At 48.1% G+C, this 16,943-nt stretch overlaps 1 protein-coding gene across 3 annotated transcripts in view; it reads left to right on the top strand.

The window, feature by feature from the left end:
- Positions 1 to 16,943, top strand: part of DYM (dymeclin) — a 341,153-nt gene that overhangs the window by 300,214 nt on the left and 23,996 nt on the right. The window contains exon 17 of one of the 3 annotated variants that reach the window (XM_045790039.2): positions 7,719 to 8,090. The exons of the other annotated variants lie outside the window; for them this stretch is intronic. Within the exon in view, the coding sequence (XP_045645995.1) occupies positions 7,719 to 7,853 (135 nt within the window). The 3' untranslated portion in view covers positions 7,854 to 8,090. Of the gene's footprint in view, positions 1 to 7,718; positions 8,091 to 16,943 lie in introns of those variants that run through there. 3 annotated transcript variants of the gene reach the window in all.

The following is a 16,943-nucleotide window of genomic DNA, read 5'->3' on the forward strand; positions in this document are numbered from 1 at the left end:
CTAAGCTGGAACCCTTACCCTAATGTGTCCCAAAGGCTCCTGTTTCCTTTCCAGCTAATTCAGGAGTGGAGCTGGGGGGAGGCCGCATGGCAAACAGCACGACCATCCGTGTACGTTCTGTGCATGAGAGACGGGCCGGGCCCTGTGAGTCGCCTTGAGTCCAATCCATTTTAACTTTTATCCCCAGAATCTTAAGGGCTTGCTGGTTTTTCCCCAACATGCGGGAGGCAGTTTCCTGGCTTCACACTTAGGCAGGAGGACTATGCATCAATCTGTGTGTGTTTGCAGGCCTTGGAGATCCCAGAGTCAAGGCCTGGGGACTGACCAAGGCATTCATCAGCAGGTCCTGAACTTGGGCGGGAGAAGGGTGCACTTCCTAGACTCTGATCAGTCTGTCCTTGTCCCTTGCCGTCGTTATTGCCCTCGGACACAGGCTGCCGAATGAGAGGGACACGGACAAAATTAAGCAGTACTTTGAAAGACAGAGGCAGAAGGGGCAGAATTTTGATGGCCCTTCCCGACCGCTGCTTAACCTGGGCTCCGAGGCCGTCGGGGCGGGGGGCTTGTCCCAGCAGCTGCTGCCGAGCTAAACGCAAGGTCATGCTGAAGTGTGCGGCCAGGGCCCTTTCCCAGAGGGGGGAGGCTCAAAGAAACCATATCACAGTGTAAGGACTCATTAGTGAGGAGCCAGACAGAGGATGGAGAACGAGTTTTATTTGTCTGCTCCTTTGTTTCCAGGGAAAAACAAAAGTAACAAAGCCCATTGGACTGTAAACCTATGACCGTCAACAGAGGAGACTCTTGGATTTATTTCTGGACCTGTCACTTGCAAGCCTTGGTTTCCCTTTCTTTCTTTTCTTTTCTTTTTTTTTTTTTTTTAAGATTCTATCTATTTATATTAGAGAAAGAGTGCGTGAGTGCACAAGTTGGGGGGAGGAGCAGAGGGAGAGGGAGAAGCAGACTCCCCGCTGAGCAGGGAGTCCGAGATGCAATGCGGGGCTCCATCCCATCATGACCTGAGCTAAAGGCAGATGCTTAACCCACTGAGCCACCCAGGCGTCCCCCTGATATCCCTTTCTGGGGAGAGGCAGCTGTGACAAGCTGCCAAGGCTCCCTCCCTCTCCCCAGGTGGCCTGGCCACTGCTGCTCTATTCCCACTGCCGTGGCCTGGGTTCAGGCCCTTGCCCCTGTCACCTGGACCCCTCCCCTCCTCTCCCAGCCCCTCTGCTCCTGGGGCCTGCTTCCCCACCCCCCACTCCAGATGGAGCCCATTGCTTCCCGAGTAATCCTCCAGAACCACAGGCAGCTCCTGCTCACTGGCTCTCTGCGCAGACTGAAGTCCAGAGTCAGGCACGGCAAGTCCCCATGAACCTGCCCTCCCATCACTCCCCCTTAGTCCCCTTACTCTTATCCAAGCAACCTGGGAGCCGGCTGGTCCTTGGGCAGCCTTGTGCTTTTCTGCCTCCGTGCCCTTTCTTCTCTTGTTCCCTCTGCCCCAGCTGTTCTTCTCCCACCCTCACGTGCCAGATCGTACCCATCGTTTACACACCACCCAACTGCCACCTCTTCCTTGAAGCCTTTCTTGATGCCCTCATTTAATGTCATTTCTCCCTTCTCTGGACTGCCATAAATTGCACTTATTTGCACACTTCACATGATACTTAACACTGCCACCTGCCTTACAATTTGTAGATGTTTTATTTCCATGCCTAAATTATAAACGCCTTGGTGCAGAGTTTCTGCCTATCCTTGGTATTTTCTCTGCCTGGAGTTTTCACTGGGAACCATGAGGATTATTTAAGCCACAGAGTACCCTGATTAGATTTCATCACTGCTCATGTGCCCCTCGCCACTGAAGCTCCTCAGATCAGTAGATGTGAGGGTTCAGACCTTTTTCTTGCTTGGCCAGGCTTCTGAATAATTCCATCTGCCTGAAATACATTCCCATCCCACCACCCCTCCTCAGGACCACTCACATGTAGTGTCTCAGCAGCCTGTTCTAACTGCTCTCGGCCACGGGCTCTGTCTCTGTTCTCTGTCCTGAGCCACCGTAGCGCTTGGCAGGGGGTACCATTCCTCACTCGGCAAAGCCTTCCCTGAACTGTGATGGCATGCTAACAGAAGCCGCCTTCTCTACAGTCCAGGCACCTTGCGTGAAATGTACAAACAACGCCCGTGGAGGGCAGGCAGGCACCACGCACTGGATAGGACCATGAAAGACTTTCTCAAGGAGGGGAAGCGTCTGAGCTAGCTCTGCAGGAAATGATAATGTGATGGGACAGACATGTTGGCCATAAAGAGCAGTCTCAGAAAAGGCATGGAGGCGGGAATTACCGGGAAGGTACAGAGGACCTCGGACAGTTCACTTTGATGGTTCGCGGGAAGGAGAGGCAACAGATAAAGCTAGGAGGTCCCGTGGATCTGTTTGTGCACATCCCAGACTCCGTCGAAGTCAGAACTGACAGTACATCGTGTCTTCTGACAATAGGTTATATTAAAGAATTGTTTTTTAGGTTTTTTTTTAAAAGATCTATATATTTTAGAGACAGAGAGTGAGAGAAAGAGCGTGGTGGGGAGGGACAGAGGCAGACAGAGAGAAGAGAGTCTCTAGCAGACTCCATGCTGAGTGTGGAGTCGGACACCAGGCTTGATCTCACGACCCTGAGATCATGACCTGAGCTGAAATCAAGAGTTGGATGCTTTACCAGCTGAGCCACCCAGGTGCCCCTAGTGAGTCTTTTTTCCATTTGCATATATGTTAGCTCTCCAAGTAATTAACATTACGTAAGGGCAGCAGGGACCATATTTCATATTTTTAAAAAACACGTTTCTGATACAAAAGATACACTCTATAACTTAATTTATTCTCATATTGGGTATCTTAAAAGAAGAGCAGAAAGTTCTTACCTGTTTGATACTATATAGGTTAATATTTAGGGATAAAATTATGTGTCGGGGGGGCACCTGGGTGGCTCAGTCGTTAAGCGTCTGCCTTTGGCTCAGGTCATGATCCCAGCGTCCTGGGATCGAGCCCCACATCAGGCTCCTCTGCTGGGAGCCTGCTTCTTCCTCTCCCACTCCCCCTGCCTGTGTTCCATCTCTCGCTGGCTGTCTCTCTCTCTGCCAAATAAATAAAAATAAAATGTTTAAAAAATAAAATATAAAATAATGTGTCTGGGATTAGCACCGAAATAATTCAGAGGTAAATTAAACAAAAGTAACCTTGAGTCGCTAACTTGTAGCTGGCTGATGGGCACACTCTTCTTCTCTACTTTTGTGTATGCGGGCACTTGTCCCTAATGAAACATGGGGAAAATAGGCCTTCTGATGGCCCTGAGCAAGCCTTCAGCTTGGGCTCCTAGCCCGTCACCCTGCACTGCGCAGCTCCGTGTGGCCCCCACCTGTGCCTCCCGTCGCACTGCTGCAGCCCTGACCTCCAGAACAGCCAGGAAAACAGCCACAAGTCAGCAGTTTGGTCGGGGTCTTGGTATAGTCACACCAAATGATGGGACCCATCGGCCAGATGGCAAAGAAGACCATTATTTTGTATCCACCATTGTGTTAAAGTACCGTAACCGTTAAAGCATCAGTGGCTGTAATTAAAAAGTAAATATTAATACAGAGGAAGGGAGGGTGCAGAGATCAGTAGGTCACCTTGCAGGAGGGGTTGAATCAGAAGCTTTGTCTCAGCGCATCTTTCTTCATCAGAAGGTGTTTGTGCTCGCCAGGATGGGGAACCGTGGAAAGACGATTAACAATGTTAGTTACTCTTTGTAATAAGCACAGCATTCTCCCTTAGTCTCCTGCTTTTAAAAGTAAAGCTCTATTTTAAAAGCCCCAGATTTAGATGTCATCCCATTCATGCTGAGCACACAGTATTTCTCTTTAGGGGAGGTTTATAGTTTTTACCTTGCTTTCTTATTTATCCCAAACTGTGATTTTTTTTTTTTAAGATTTTATTTATTGACAGACAGCAAGAGAAGGAACACAAGCAGGGGCAGAGGGAGAGGGAGAAGCAGGGGCAGAGGGAGAGGGAGAAGCAGGCTTCCCGCTGAGCAGGGAGCCCAATGCAGGGCTCGATCCCAGGTCTCTGGGATCATGACCTGAACCCGAAGGCAGATACTTAACGACTGAGCCACCCAGGCGCCCCCAAATTGTGATTTTTTTTTAAATAAGACATACGTCTATATTCTTTTCTAAATAAACTCCATGTATAAAAGAACATTTTATTATTTAAATGTTTCCTATATCCAAATCCTAAAATATAATATATTGATTATTTAAATTTAGGATTTCCCTTAGAAATACCCTTTAAAATGTTCTGTGAATATTTTCCAGGTAAATTCCGGTCTTATTTAATTTTCATGCTTGCAGCATATAACAAATTGAGTTATCCATGGTTAGTCCCAGGAAGTAAACGGAGAGATAAGCAATGTATCTTTCCTTATTCAAATATGTAAATATGGAATAATTAGAGCTGGTGTTATAAGACACAAGATTCCTTCCTGCTAAGCCACTGTCCTGTTTTGGAAATGACTGTAGATCTTCGAATGGTTCACCTACAGACGTTTTGCTTGCCTTCTGGGGCACCGATCTGAAAAGAAAGAGAACACTGGAGACCAAAATGGAGAAGAAGGAGTCCCTCTATTTCCCAGTTGGCCTGTGGTCGTGACCTTTGTCATAGGGCAGGAGATGGGCTCTCTCCCAGCCCTTCTGCGGCGTGGCTTGAACAAGGGAGAGCGATGTGCTGGCCCAACTAGCCCTCGCTCCCCTCTGCTGGATGGGCCCCCAGCCCCACGTGAGCCTCGTCAGCAGTAATGCTTTACAGATGACGCACTGAGTGTCAGAGAGGTGACGTGATTTGTCCGAGTTTATTAGCGTCGGAGCCAGGTCTGAGATTCAGACGTCCCGAATTTCCCCTCCGTTCTACCGTTCGTAGCTTCGACGGTAGAGATATGTCATTAATCTTAAAAGTTTATGCTTCCTTATCACGGTGTTTATTTCCATTGCAAGTAATCGGTAAGTGTGACCATTGCCGTGAGGAGCAGTAAGTACCACCTGCCTGCCTTTTATAACCGCCAGTCTGTGTCAGCTAGGAAATCAGGACGACAGGGGGCAAGCGGCTTTCCAACCGCGGCTCCCGCGGCCCTGACCAGCGAGTGCCTGAGTCGATGTGTGCAGTTAGACCTCCTCTGCCCATATTTCTGCTGCAGAGAAAATAGAAACAAGTATGACTCCCAGCTGCCTTGCCTTTCCTGACCGCCATGGCCCAGGTCTGTGGCCCTGCGTGACCCCATACGTGAGCGGCGTCTGTGAGACTTGGGGCTCCAGGAGCAGCCCTTTTCCCCCCCACCCTAGGCGCACTCGCCGTCCCGGGCTGGCCTGGCCTTGCCCCTCGGTACCACTGCTCTGCCCCCTCTGAACAACCTTCTAACCTGCCTGTGGTCTTGTGGCTCATTCATAAAGTTGTGAAATGGTCCCTTCATAAGAAAATTGTGGAAAAACATTGAAATCTTACGGGCTTCTGTCTGTGCAGTTACATTTCTAACCTGCCCCGAGGCCAGCATTTTAGATGTGATGGACCAGTTTGTTTTTTTTTTTAAGATTTTATTTATTTATTTGACAGAGATAGAGACAGCCAGTGAGGGAGGGAACACAAGCAGGGGGAGTGGGAGAGGAAGAAGCAGGCTCATAGCCGAGGAGCCGAGGAGCCTGATGTGGGGCTCGATCCCAGAACGCCGGGATCACGCCCTGAGCCGAAGGCAGACACTTAACCGCTGTACCACCCAGGCGCCCCTGATGGACCAGTTTTTAAACTCCCCACACACTAAGAATGAAACAAAACCTGTGCCTTTGTGTACAGGAAAGAGGACACGCAGGATTCACGGATGGCAAAGAACAGGCTTTCATAAATGGCAGCCTCGCTGTTTGTCTCGGGCCACAGATAGTAACGTCTTCACCTTCATTAGCTTCCCGGAGTATCTTCCTCAGTGGCTGCGGCCTGAGATCCACGTCGTATTTGTGATGTGATCACATCACCTGTCTCTCGTGTATTACCCTCTCTCTGTGTTGGCTTTGGAAAGCTGAGCGTCCGAGGTGTTTCTCTTTCCTGCCATAATACTCACAAGAAAATTACTCTTTCTCCAGTGAGCTGTTGAGTTGCTCTGCCTAGTTTTGGCACTAAAGAAGGACCCACGAGACCCTCTGTGGCTCTCAAGTCTCTCTGAATTGTCTTCAAGGTCCTGCCTCTGTCTCAGGAAGACAGGAACAGGGTGATGGTGGAGGAAATGGGACTGTGACCAGAACGACTTGAAAAACACTAAGGTCTGCTTCGGCCTTCCCCCTCCCTCGCTGCCCGTCCCTCACGCCCTGGCCATGCTGGGGGCCCGCGCACGCCCACGGCAGGGCCAGCGCCAGCACGACCCCCGGCTGGCACCAGGGCCGTCCGCCGCCCGTGGCCGGTTCTTTCATCTTGTGTGCGCCCTCGTGGATATTTCTTGGAACCCTCGAAGGAACCGTTTCCTCATCTAGCCTTTCCATCCTTCAGCTCATCATACTCTTTGCCTTCCCGTTCTCGCTTCAGGGAGACCTTTGTCCAAGAAGGGGAATGATGTTCCCAGAGCGCTGGAACAAGCTGCCTGTTTAGCCATCACAGACTTTGGGGGAAGTTGCACAGCCTGGCCCTGAGTTGTTAAGCAGGGTCCTGCACGCACAATCCCGTTAGAACTTCAGGCCAGAAAGCGTATTGCTGCTGTGGGTTGGCCAGAGCTCTGGATGCTTTGTACTCCAAATCTGTCCCCCGTTAACATTAATATCCTTGCACATAGACGGGAGCATAAAAACTGTTAGTTGTTCATGAAATGATCGCATGCTAGGGAAGCTAGGAAGTTCCTAGCACAATTTGGACCCACTGGATTGTCTTTGAAGCACCATTTTCCACCGACCTTTCCCATATTTTTTATTGCTGAAGGCTTTCACTTTGTTCTCAGGCTCCATGCCGATGGTTCTGAGCCTCTGTGTCTGGGGGCCAGCCTTGCCAGTGGCCCCAAATACTGATTTCTCGTTAGATCTCTGCCACATTTTAGCCTTAAGGCCTGAAATAAATCATTGTTACTGTAGGCCTCAGTTTCCCCATGTTCTAAATGAAGGAGCTGCTAGACGGTGTCTAAAGCTTTCCAACTCCGTTCTCGGGGATGCCTTAGCCATTTGCAGTCTCAGCCCTCCCATCCTGAACCTTTACTCCCACATACGGCTCCTCCTCCAAAACTGAAATAATTCTGAGTTCTGCTCATTCTTTTCCCTCTGCCTTCCTGAATCACGGGATATTGGGCCCAAGAATTCGAGTTTTAGTAAATGCCTACCCAGGTGATACTGATGCTACTCTGTGTATCTCATTTCTTGAACGTGACTTTTGGCAGGGGAGAGGGGATGGGTGGAGTTTGGAGAAATGACACGTGCACATGCACACGTGCGCACACGCACACACACCATCATCACTACCACATCCACCACCCAGTCACCTCCCTCCCCACCCCTCCCCAGTGCCTGAAGAATCCAGGAAAAATAAAGTACAATTCAAACTCTGACCCTGTCCGCCTTAGTACCCCACCCCCCACCACTTACCCCCACACTTACCCCAGCCCCTGAACCCACTCTTCCTTCCTGCCTTGCTTGTCCCTGACGTGGCCTCCTTGCCTCTTCTCCACCTGTTCTTACAGCCTGGATCATGCCGGCTCCATGAAGACTGTTCCAGACATGACTGGTTCATGGACCTCTCCCTGCTGGAAACTCTAGTAGCTCACTTCCAGTATGACTTTTCTTGGTATTTCACGAGATGTCGTTTCAGTGTTTAGTTTGTGCGTTTATACTTTGTCTCCTTACTAGATTTTCGGCCCCTTGAGAGCAGGAACTTTGCTTTCTACTTGCCATACCCCAAGGGTTTCCCGCGTAAGAGGCTGGTTGGTTGACGAAGCTGGAGTGAGAAAGGGAGGCAGAAGCATGGTGGCTGCAGGAGCCGTGGCATCGACCACGCGGTGTGGTGTGTTGAGGCAGTACGGGCTTTGGTTCTTTCATGTACCGGTGACTATTTTGAAATGTTGAAATCTTAAATTTTCAAAATTAAAACTTTTAAAAGTTTGAATCTCAACCACTTTTTTTTGAGCTATAAAATAAAATGTGGGGCGCCTGGGTGGCACAGTGGTTAAGCGTCTGCCTTCGGCTCAGGGCGTGATCCTGGCGTTCCGGGATCGAGTCCCACATCGGGCTCCTCTGCTGGGAGCCTGCCTCTTCCTCTCCCACTCCCCCTGCTTGTGTTCCCTCTCTCGCTGGCTGTCTCTATCTCTGTCGAATAAATAAATAAAATCTTTAAAAAAAAAAAAAATAAAATAAAATAAAATAAAATAAAATAAAATAAAATAAAATGTATCCTGGGGCGCCTTGGTGGCTCAGTCGGTTAAGCGTCTGCCTTCAGCTCAGGTCATGATCCCGGGGTCCTGGGATCGAGCCCCACATCGGACTCCCTACTCAGTGGGGAGTCTAACCTCTCCCCCCTGCTCTCTTGCTCTCTCTCTCTCAAATAAATAAATAATACTTTTTAAAAATTTTTTTGATAAAAAAAATGTAGCCTGTATACCCTAGATATTTTATACAGGCCTTTTTATTAGTTCTCCTATGATTGTAACATAGCAGGTATAAATTCTAAATTATATACATCTGTGATAGTCCAATTGGAGAGAGATTACACCATCCAGTTCTCTTAGCTATATAGTTGAGAGTAGGGTAGGCTTCCCCTTTGTTATTTTTCTTCTTCCCTGCTCGTTCTCAGTCACAGCTCTACTGTGCTAGCATTTTCTCTCACCCCCTCTTCCCCAGTGACTTACCCGACCTCCCACTTTGCTCTGTGTTTGCTTCTATCTGTTCATGTTTTCCCGGAGAAAAATCAGATGAACTGTTTTGATTAGTTCTCTCTGATGCACTCAGTGCTTATCTCCTGCATTGAGGTTTTCAACCAATTAAACATCTCACAGCTGCTAGCTGTTTCACAAATCAAGAGAACACGCGGTGATACATGACACCAAATCAAGGTTTTGGATCCCTTCCTGATGGTCAGTATGTTCACTGACCTCAAGGGGCTGAAACACAACTAATTTACCAATAGCATTTTCTTAAATCTTGGGCAAGTGTCCGTTGCTTTCTCAAAGAGCAGCCTGAGTTTGAAAGTGTGTAGGGCTGAGGTAATGTATATAGTTCACTATATTAGAACAATTTCTTTAAAACGTAAACATATATAAAAAAGTAAAAATATCCAGTCATTTAATGTAAATTTCAGTTAACTTGATATACCTTAGGACTATTAAGGATTTTTGTTGTTTTGTTTCTACCTTCTTCTTAAAAGGGTAGGAGTAAATATGTGGGAGTGGGGGTGTTCAGTCCCTCCAGTGCTGAATTTCTGTGATTCCATGAGTTCTTAGAATTAAGGCTCAAAAAAAAAAGAAGAAGAAGAAGAAGAATTAAGGCTCAGGAATGTAATACGGATTTTTCTAACTGACCTCAACCTGTCTTTTTTTGAAGGGAGGGGATCCCATCTTCTAGATCGCTTTACCTCACATTTATATGATTTTGGAACTTCCCAGACACAACCATCCTTGAATGGAATCTAAGACTCAGCTCATACCAAATTCTGCTCTTTCGCACAAAGTAGTATTAGGACTCATAGAGCATTCTGTTTCAGTTTCCTTTCCTCTGGATTTCCTTATACCCTTTGTTAGTCCTAATCACTGTGCAGAAGTCAACAAATCTCATTTTGTGTTTTTAATTAATTGACAACACATGTTGAAATAACCATGGGGCCAAGACTGTGGCATTTGACAGGAAGTCACAGATCTGGGTCACCCCTTCGTGGATCATGCTTGGGTCATTGGGAAGTACAGCCATGGGAAGTACTGAAACCAAATTTTAGGTGATAGACAATTGCCGTTCGAATCGTGGCTTTTAAGTAGGATTTTCTCCAGCTAGCTTGAGGAAAAGATCATTAGTTTAGCAACCACAAGGCTTCTCACGTAACACTTGGAATAGATGGTTCTTTCCATAAGCAGAGGGGAAAAAATCCTCCTATCTATAATGGGTGCATGGGAATGTTGATTATCAGAGGCTAGTTTTAACTTCTTGCCAAGGAAGGAATAATGAAGGCATGACTTTCATCTGAGTGATGCCCTTGTAGTGAAAAACTATCACGTTTGCTTATAACTTAAATCCTAAGAATATTCAAAGAAGAGACAGCTTTTCTAAGTTTGTCGTAGTTGGAATTGTCTTTCCCCATATCTCTTTGACATACTGTGGCAAAGGCCGTGTTCTCACCTGACATATTCACCTGAATTCACCCCAGTCTGGGCTGGGGCGTGCCAGTGAAGCCTCCTGCCTGCCCTTGTCCCCACATCCCCATGTCCTCTACGTGCCATCCACACATAACTCCTCGTGCCTGGACACTTCAGACTCAACAAGGATCCTTGTTTTGCTAGAACTTGTCTCAGCATGATTCAGAATCTTTCTCCAAATCTGTCTCTCTCACTTCCCTGGTTCACATATCGTTCTGAAAAAATAATAGTGTAAAGAAAGATTATCACTGATACAGTACTTAGGACTTAAGTGTTAATTTGAGGGCACCTGGTCATATCGTGACTTTGACAAGAATAAACAGTAAAAGACTGATTAAAACTGGAACTTGTCTCCGTTAACATATTATACATTCGTCTAGTCCATGACTATAACTTACATGCAAAGAGTTCATCATTTCCATAATTAGATATATTTTGAAATCTAATATATGGCATTGACCATATTTGAACATAGTTTAATGAACATTGAACATAGGTTAATGAACATTGAGCATAGTTTAATGAACATTGAACATATTTAATGTTTAATGAACATTGAATGTATTTTAATTTTAATGTTGATTTAATGTATATCAACATTATCCGTTATCCATGAGCTGGATTTTTCTACCAGCAAGAATCCGACATGGTAGAATGGTTGTAGGCAAGGAGCATGGCAATTTGAGAAGTAAATGAATCTATTAGATAGGAAGTATTGCCCCCCAAATCCCAGTAAGTCAGCTCATTTGCTTCTCCAATTGCCATGAGCTTAATTTGGCTCACTCAGTTCCAAATAAATTTAGGCAGCTACTCCACTAACTCACCCAGTGTGCGGGACTCCATTTCCCAAACTCTTCCCCCTGCCCCGCCCCCAAGGAACTCTGGGTTTTTCTACAAACAACAATTTTTACGCATCTGTTCATTTACTCCTTCATTCATCCACTCAGCAAACTGTGCTTAAACCCCTGGCAATGTTCTAAGCACCAGGGGACACATCAGTGGAAAAATTAAAATCCCTGCCCTCCTAGAGCTTATACTCTAATAGTAGATTTATTTTCTGGGATCTCACTCTCCTGGTCGGTTAGCTGGGTCCTAACTGATGAGCTCCCGCAGAAGGACAGGCAGTTCCGGCCACCAGCCCAGCCACGGGCCTGCTTTCAACAAAAGAAGTTCTACCAATAAATGCTGCACTTTGGCCCTTCATCTCACCCTGGAACCACACGTCCTCTTCCCAGCCTCCTAATTTGGAACTGATATGCCTCCAAAACAGGTGCTTTGACTCAATAAGGCAGGTCAGTCCTGAGTTTACACATTTAGCAACTTGGACTGTTGCCTCATTGCTAATGACTGTTAAATTACAAATATCAGACTCCAACCTGTTCTCTCACCAAATGAACGGACTTGTCATCCCAGCCCTGGAGGCCGCCTCCCTGTCTCCGCCCTCCGTATCGTCCCTGTGCGCGCTAGCCCCACACTCCTTGCCAGGCCCAGAGGTGTGCTCTGGGCGACTCAGGGTCTCCCCACACGCAGTGCCAGCTCCCTTCCTGTCCCCAGCCCTGTCCCTACAGGGGAGGGGGTTAGAATCCACCTGTCAGGGCTTTTCTCCCAACTTCCCCTGCGGCAGGAGAGCTACCTATCCTTCCCTCTCCTTTGTACCACCCCACCAGCCCTCAGAAGAGAGAGAGAAATTGAAAACTAAAGACATCTTCCTTTCTGTGATCCCCTTAACCTGGGCTCTGTAAGAGAAGGGTCTAACCAGGGACATTTGCTCAGGTTTCACACGCAAGTGGGTTTCAGATTCTGACTGATGGCGTGATGGTAAATTTAGGGAGAGCTCGTCTCAAGTGTGGGTTCAACCTTCTACTCTCTCCATCTGTTTTTCCTAGAAGGGTTTTGGCCACCAGTCACAGAAGCTGCTGGTGTCACTCGCACATACTCAGGTGACAAGCCACTGTCCTGAGCAAGAGGTGGTTGGTCGCCCGGCCCGAGCTTCCGGGAGAGGTGCCTGCTCACCTGTCAGCCTCTTCCTGGGCGGTACCCTGCTTGCCAGGGAGGCACCCACTCCTGGCCAGCTCCGGAGCTCTGAGATCCGCAGTGTGTTGTAACTCTCTGCAGAGCTGCCCTCATCGTGGGCTTTGTCATTTTAGGTTCATATTTCATAATTTCTAACTTCTAGTAAGTAGCCCTTTCTACAGTTCTATATTTTGAATTCAGCTTTTCATTAATTTTGAAATTGACATAAACAGAACTCCCCCTTCAGCATCTCCGTTATTCATCGACCAGATCCTATCTTCTTTTTGTCAGTTAAGTAATGACGTTTGATCCATTCGTAACTCATTCCATTACACGTGGAAGAGACTGCAGTTCAGTCTTGTGCAGATGGTAATGTAGCTAAATGTAGATGCTTCCTGATTTGTCCGTTCCTTATTTCTCCTGGAGTTTGCTGTCCAAGCCCACCTCACGTCTTCCGATCCTGGGATTAGCCAGATGGACCATAGAGGGAGCCCTCCCGGGGCGCTGTCCTTCCGTCTCAAGCCACACAACCCTCTGTTCTTGTTCCTACCAAATTATACCCCCTGGTAGAGAAACACCAGTTCTTCCTCTTTCCCTCCTCCCCAGCCCCAAGCACAGCACCTTGGATGCAGCTGGTGCTTCCCAGGGTTTACTTTAAGGGCCCATCACCGAAGGACGCGGTGTTGCACAGCCGTAGCAGATGTGGGAAAGGATAGGGGCGCTGGATCGTCCTCCCCCCGTGCACCCCCAGATGAAAACGTGCTGTTGCCTTGCCGTCTTACAACACGATCTTGAAACCAGTTGACTCTTCATCCACACAGAACCTACCTGCCACCCACACCGCGTGCGCCGCTAGCAGGAACTCCCCCGTCCGCTCCTGACCCGCACCCTCTGCGAGTGGTGACAGGCGCCTCGCCCCCAACCATCACCCTTCGCAACTCCGTTCAGAGGCTAAATGTGGGCTTTTAAAGAATTCTTTCTAAGGTGCTATGTAGCTATTTGATTTTATACTGCACTACATTTCTGGAGCCGTGCCAGGTGCTTGCTGGAATTTCTGGTGCTATCTCTGTCTGTCGTCTTTGGGTGGAAGGGGGAAAGCTCCATTGAGCTCTCGTGGTCATGAAAATTCCTGCAGTCGAGCCCTACATCTGCTCACTGAACTTCCTGTGGGTTTTCACCAAATCACATGACTGACAGCAGAAAGGCTTTGGTCTTTAAAGCTTTTGGTCTGCTTATTACACCCGAGTCTCAATCACCAAGTCGGACCTTTGCTTTGTCTCCAGGCCGGGCGTCCGGATGTCCCACTGTGGTGGGTTGATTCACTGGAGCTGATAAAAACATTCCAGCCAAACTTGAGAGTCTAGCATTACCTCTGGCTCCAAAAATCAAAACAACCGGATTGTTGTAAGTAGCTTTGGATTGAGACCAAGCTCCAAGCTTGAGAGATGGGTTTTCTCTCCATATTGAGCTGAGTCACAGGACAACTGTCTCAGAAAGAAAGGGGCAAAAGCCTGGGCCCGCGGTGACCAGCACCCTGCCCTCTGTTAGCCGGTTCCAGAGAGTTCTTACCATAACTATCAAGTCAGCGCCCCCACATCCCCAGGGCCCCTCCTGTGCTTTCCCAGAGCTTTCGTGGTCCTCAGGCGCATCCACTCGACAGCCCCTGGCTGGAGCCCAGAAGGGGCCTGAGAACTGAGAGAGGAGTTGTGGTTAGAGGGCATGTGGACGGATGTCGGAGCTGGAGAGGCCCGGGAGGGCCCAGGCGGCCCAGTCCGAATGAAGACACTCAAGTGAGGAAGCCGGACTTCCCTCAGCCATCACAGGATGGCATTATTGTTCTCCACAGGCTTGAAAAGGAACATAAAGAGGGACTTCTTCTAGGTTGTTGATCTGACATTCAGACTATGACATTTCTTGGACTGAATCCTGACAAAATGTGTCCCCGGTGTCGTCGGTGCTAAATAAAACCTTTTGTCTTTCTTTTCCTTAGCTCTCAAGACTTCTGAGACATATTAGAGGAGCACATATTTTTAAGAACATCTGTTTAAGCCTCCAGCCGTGTTGGCTCTCTCTGGCGACACCGACAGATCAGTTGGAGAGGGGGTCACATTCAATGCAGGTTGAGCACAGGCTGTTCTACGAGACTGCATTCCCGTTCGAGCAGGTTGACTGAAGAGTGTTTCCAAAACTCTCTTATAATTTCTATTATTTCACCCTTTTAAAATGTTCCCAGTACACTGTCTTAAAAACAACTCATTGCAGGAAAAAGGAAGCTCTTTACCTTGTGCTTTCAAAATGTGTATAGCCAGTTTTCGAGAACATGCCCTTCTTTTTCCTGCTATTTATGGTTTATCCTCTCTTCTGAACCTTTTAAGTGTCTGTGAAAAGTTCTGAGCAAAGAACCCAAGAAATACGACCTCTGCTCTCACTTGTTCCTTTGAGGAGAGGGGAACTGGGACTGTAAATTCCGGGGTGTGTGTGTGTGTGTGTGTGTGTGTCCACAGGGTTCGGGTTTTGCAGTGATAGAAGTGCATTCGTGCTGCTCTGTCTGGACTTGGTCTTTTGGTTCCACCGTGTCCAGCGGCCCCCGCTCCAGAGATGTGACGTAGGCGTCCAGTGTGTGGCAGGGGTTGGGCCTTCACAAGCCAGCACGCGCAGGGCCATGCCTGGACCTCCACGCGGTTGACCACAAGCACTTGGGCCACAGGGAAGCTCAGCCACAGCCTCCTGCTTGTCTTGGTTTTAAGCAATTGAGAGGCTTAGACTTTAAAACCATCTCTTGTCAACCCATAGGACAGCTCAGGACCTTTCAACGTTTACCTTCTCCCCGGGACTGCCACCAGCTCATTCGTTTGTCACAACCCTGTGAAGGAGACACAGATTAAATTCAAAATCTCAGAGTAAACTTTACGTTTTAAGAGCCCAAGTGAGGATATGAGCCTTGTCCCAGGTCACCCAGCTCCTGAGGCTTGGACTTTCAGCTCTTAAATGCTAGGATTCTGTGTGTGTCGCTCAGCTCAATTTTTAGTACTGGGCTCATGACCCAGTAGGCCCCTCGGTAAATACTTGCTGAATGAATGAATTAGTGGGAAAAGATGGGGCTAAAACTCAAATTATCTGCTTGCCTTTCGAGTGCTGTTTCTAGTTAGTTCAACGATTAGATGAGTGACTAAATATCAAGTGTTGGAACAAGCCCGCCACATACGGGTGATCCGTTGTGTTAGCTCCGGAGGGAGCCATAAAGCTCCTACCATTTTACACGCTGTCTTTCCTCCACTGTTAGATACTGTGTACTGGATGTTCTTGCCACGCTGGCTGTCGTCCTTTGTTGAGATTCTGTTGACTACATTTACTACCAGAGTGAGAGATGGGTTGTTGTTTTGACGTAAACTTGAGCCACGATGAAAACCAGGCATTTTCAGCTCTGATTGGTCAGGTGCTGGAAGGATAGTCGTGGGGATGCCGGGTGCTTTTCCTAGTGGCCTTTTCCTAGATCTGCCCGTGCACGATCGAAGGGCAGGCTCGGACTCATTACTTACTCTCACTGAACAGTCATCAGAATTTCCCCAAAATATGAGGGCAGGAAAACTTAGCGCCAGGCACTGAGCGACGCTAGCCCAAGCGTCTTTAATTAAGTTGGAAGGAGTTCTTACAAAAGCCGTTGGTTTTCTGGTTCTCTTTCCCATTTCACCCTCAGAGATGCAGAGAGTAGCCTGGTGCAGATTGTCTGACACCCTTTCCTAAGGCCTTCGTAGGAAAACCCCCAGATAATGTCACTGGATGGAGAAAAGTTTGCACATCTTTTAGTCGTTTCTACCTCTAACAGCAAGTGCGTCGTATTGCGACATTAGCACTTAGAAACATAGGATGTTGTTATTCTAGCTGAAAGAGGCAGTGGGGAGGGCTCTGACCTTTTTGGGCCACCACTTCTGTCGCCTTCCCCCCACCCCGGCCCCTCACTTCTATCTGGGTCAATGGGAGAGGTCTTCTCAAGTTTGAGGCCATTCTAAGAACTAGGATTTTCATCCTGTTATTAGAAGGTAAATTTCTTTTTCAAACACAGTCCCACATTCTTGATGATGCCGTCTCTGTGGCTTGGTTTTTTAAGGACCAGTAATGAGCCGGGTTCTGGGCCATGCCGTGAGAGCACAGCACTGTCCCCAAAGGGCCCCGTGGAGACTAGGAGAGTTGAACTGAAGGACAAAGCACTAGGGTGGCCGCAACTCGCTGTCACTTTTCAAACTGACTTTCCCACCCAGTCAGACCTACACTTTAATCCCAACCCCACCCCCTAGGCTGTGTGATCTAAAACCGGCTTGGCCTCTCCAGGCCCTGCTTCACCTCCCATTAGCGGGGTTGGCCGTATCAGCCTCGGCAGGACCTTGGGGTGACTGACCACAATGTGGTGCTCGGGTGTGCTCAGCTTCTGGTAGCTACTGGCCGCACCCTGTTGCTACAAACTCAGGTTTCTCGTGGGAAAGAATATCATTGTGTTGCAACCTGTGAGACAATACAACTGATTCCATGACAAAGATTTATTGCCACCTCCAAGAACTC

This window comes from Ursus americanus, chromosome 19 (genome assembly GCF_024610735.1).
Source record: "Ursus americanus isolate L20-20 chromosome 19, mUrsAme1.1.p, whole genome shotgun sequence".
NCBI classification, from domain to species: domain Eukaryota; kingdom Metazoa; phylum Chordata; class Mammalia; order Carnivora; family Ursidae; genus Ursus; species Ursus americanus.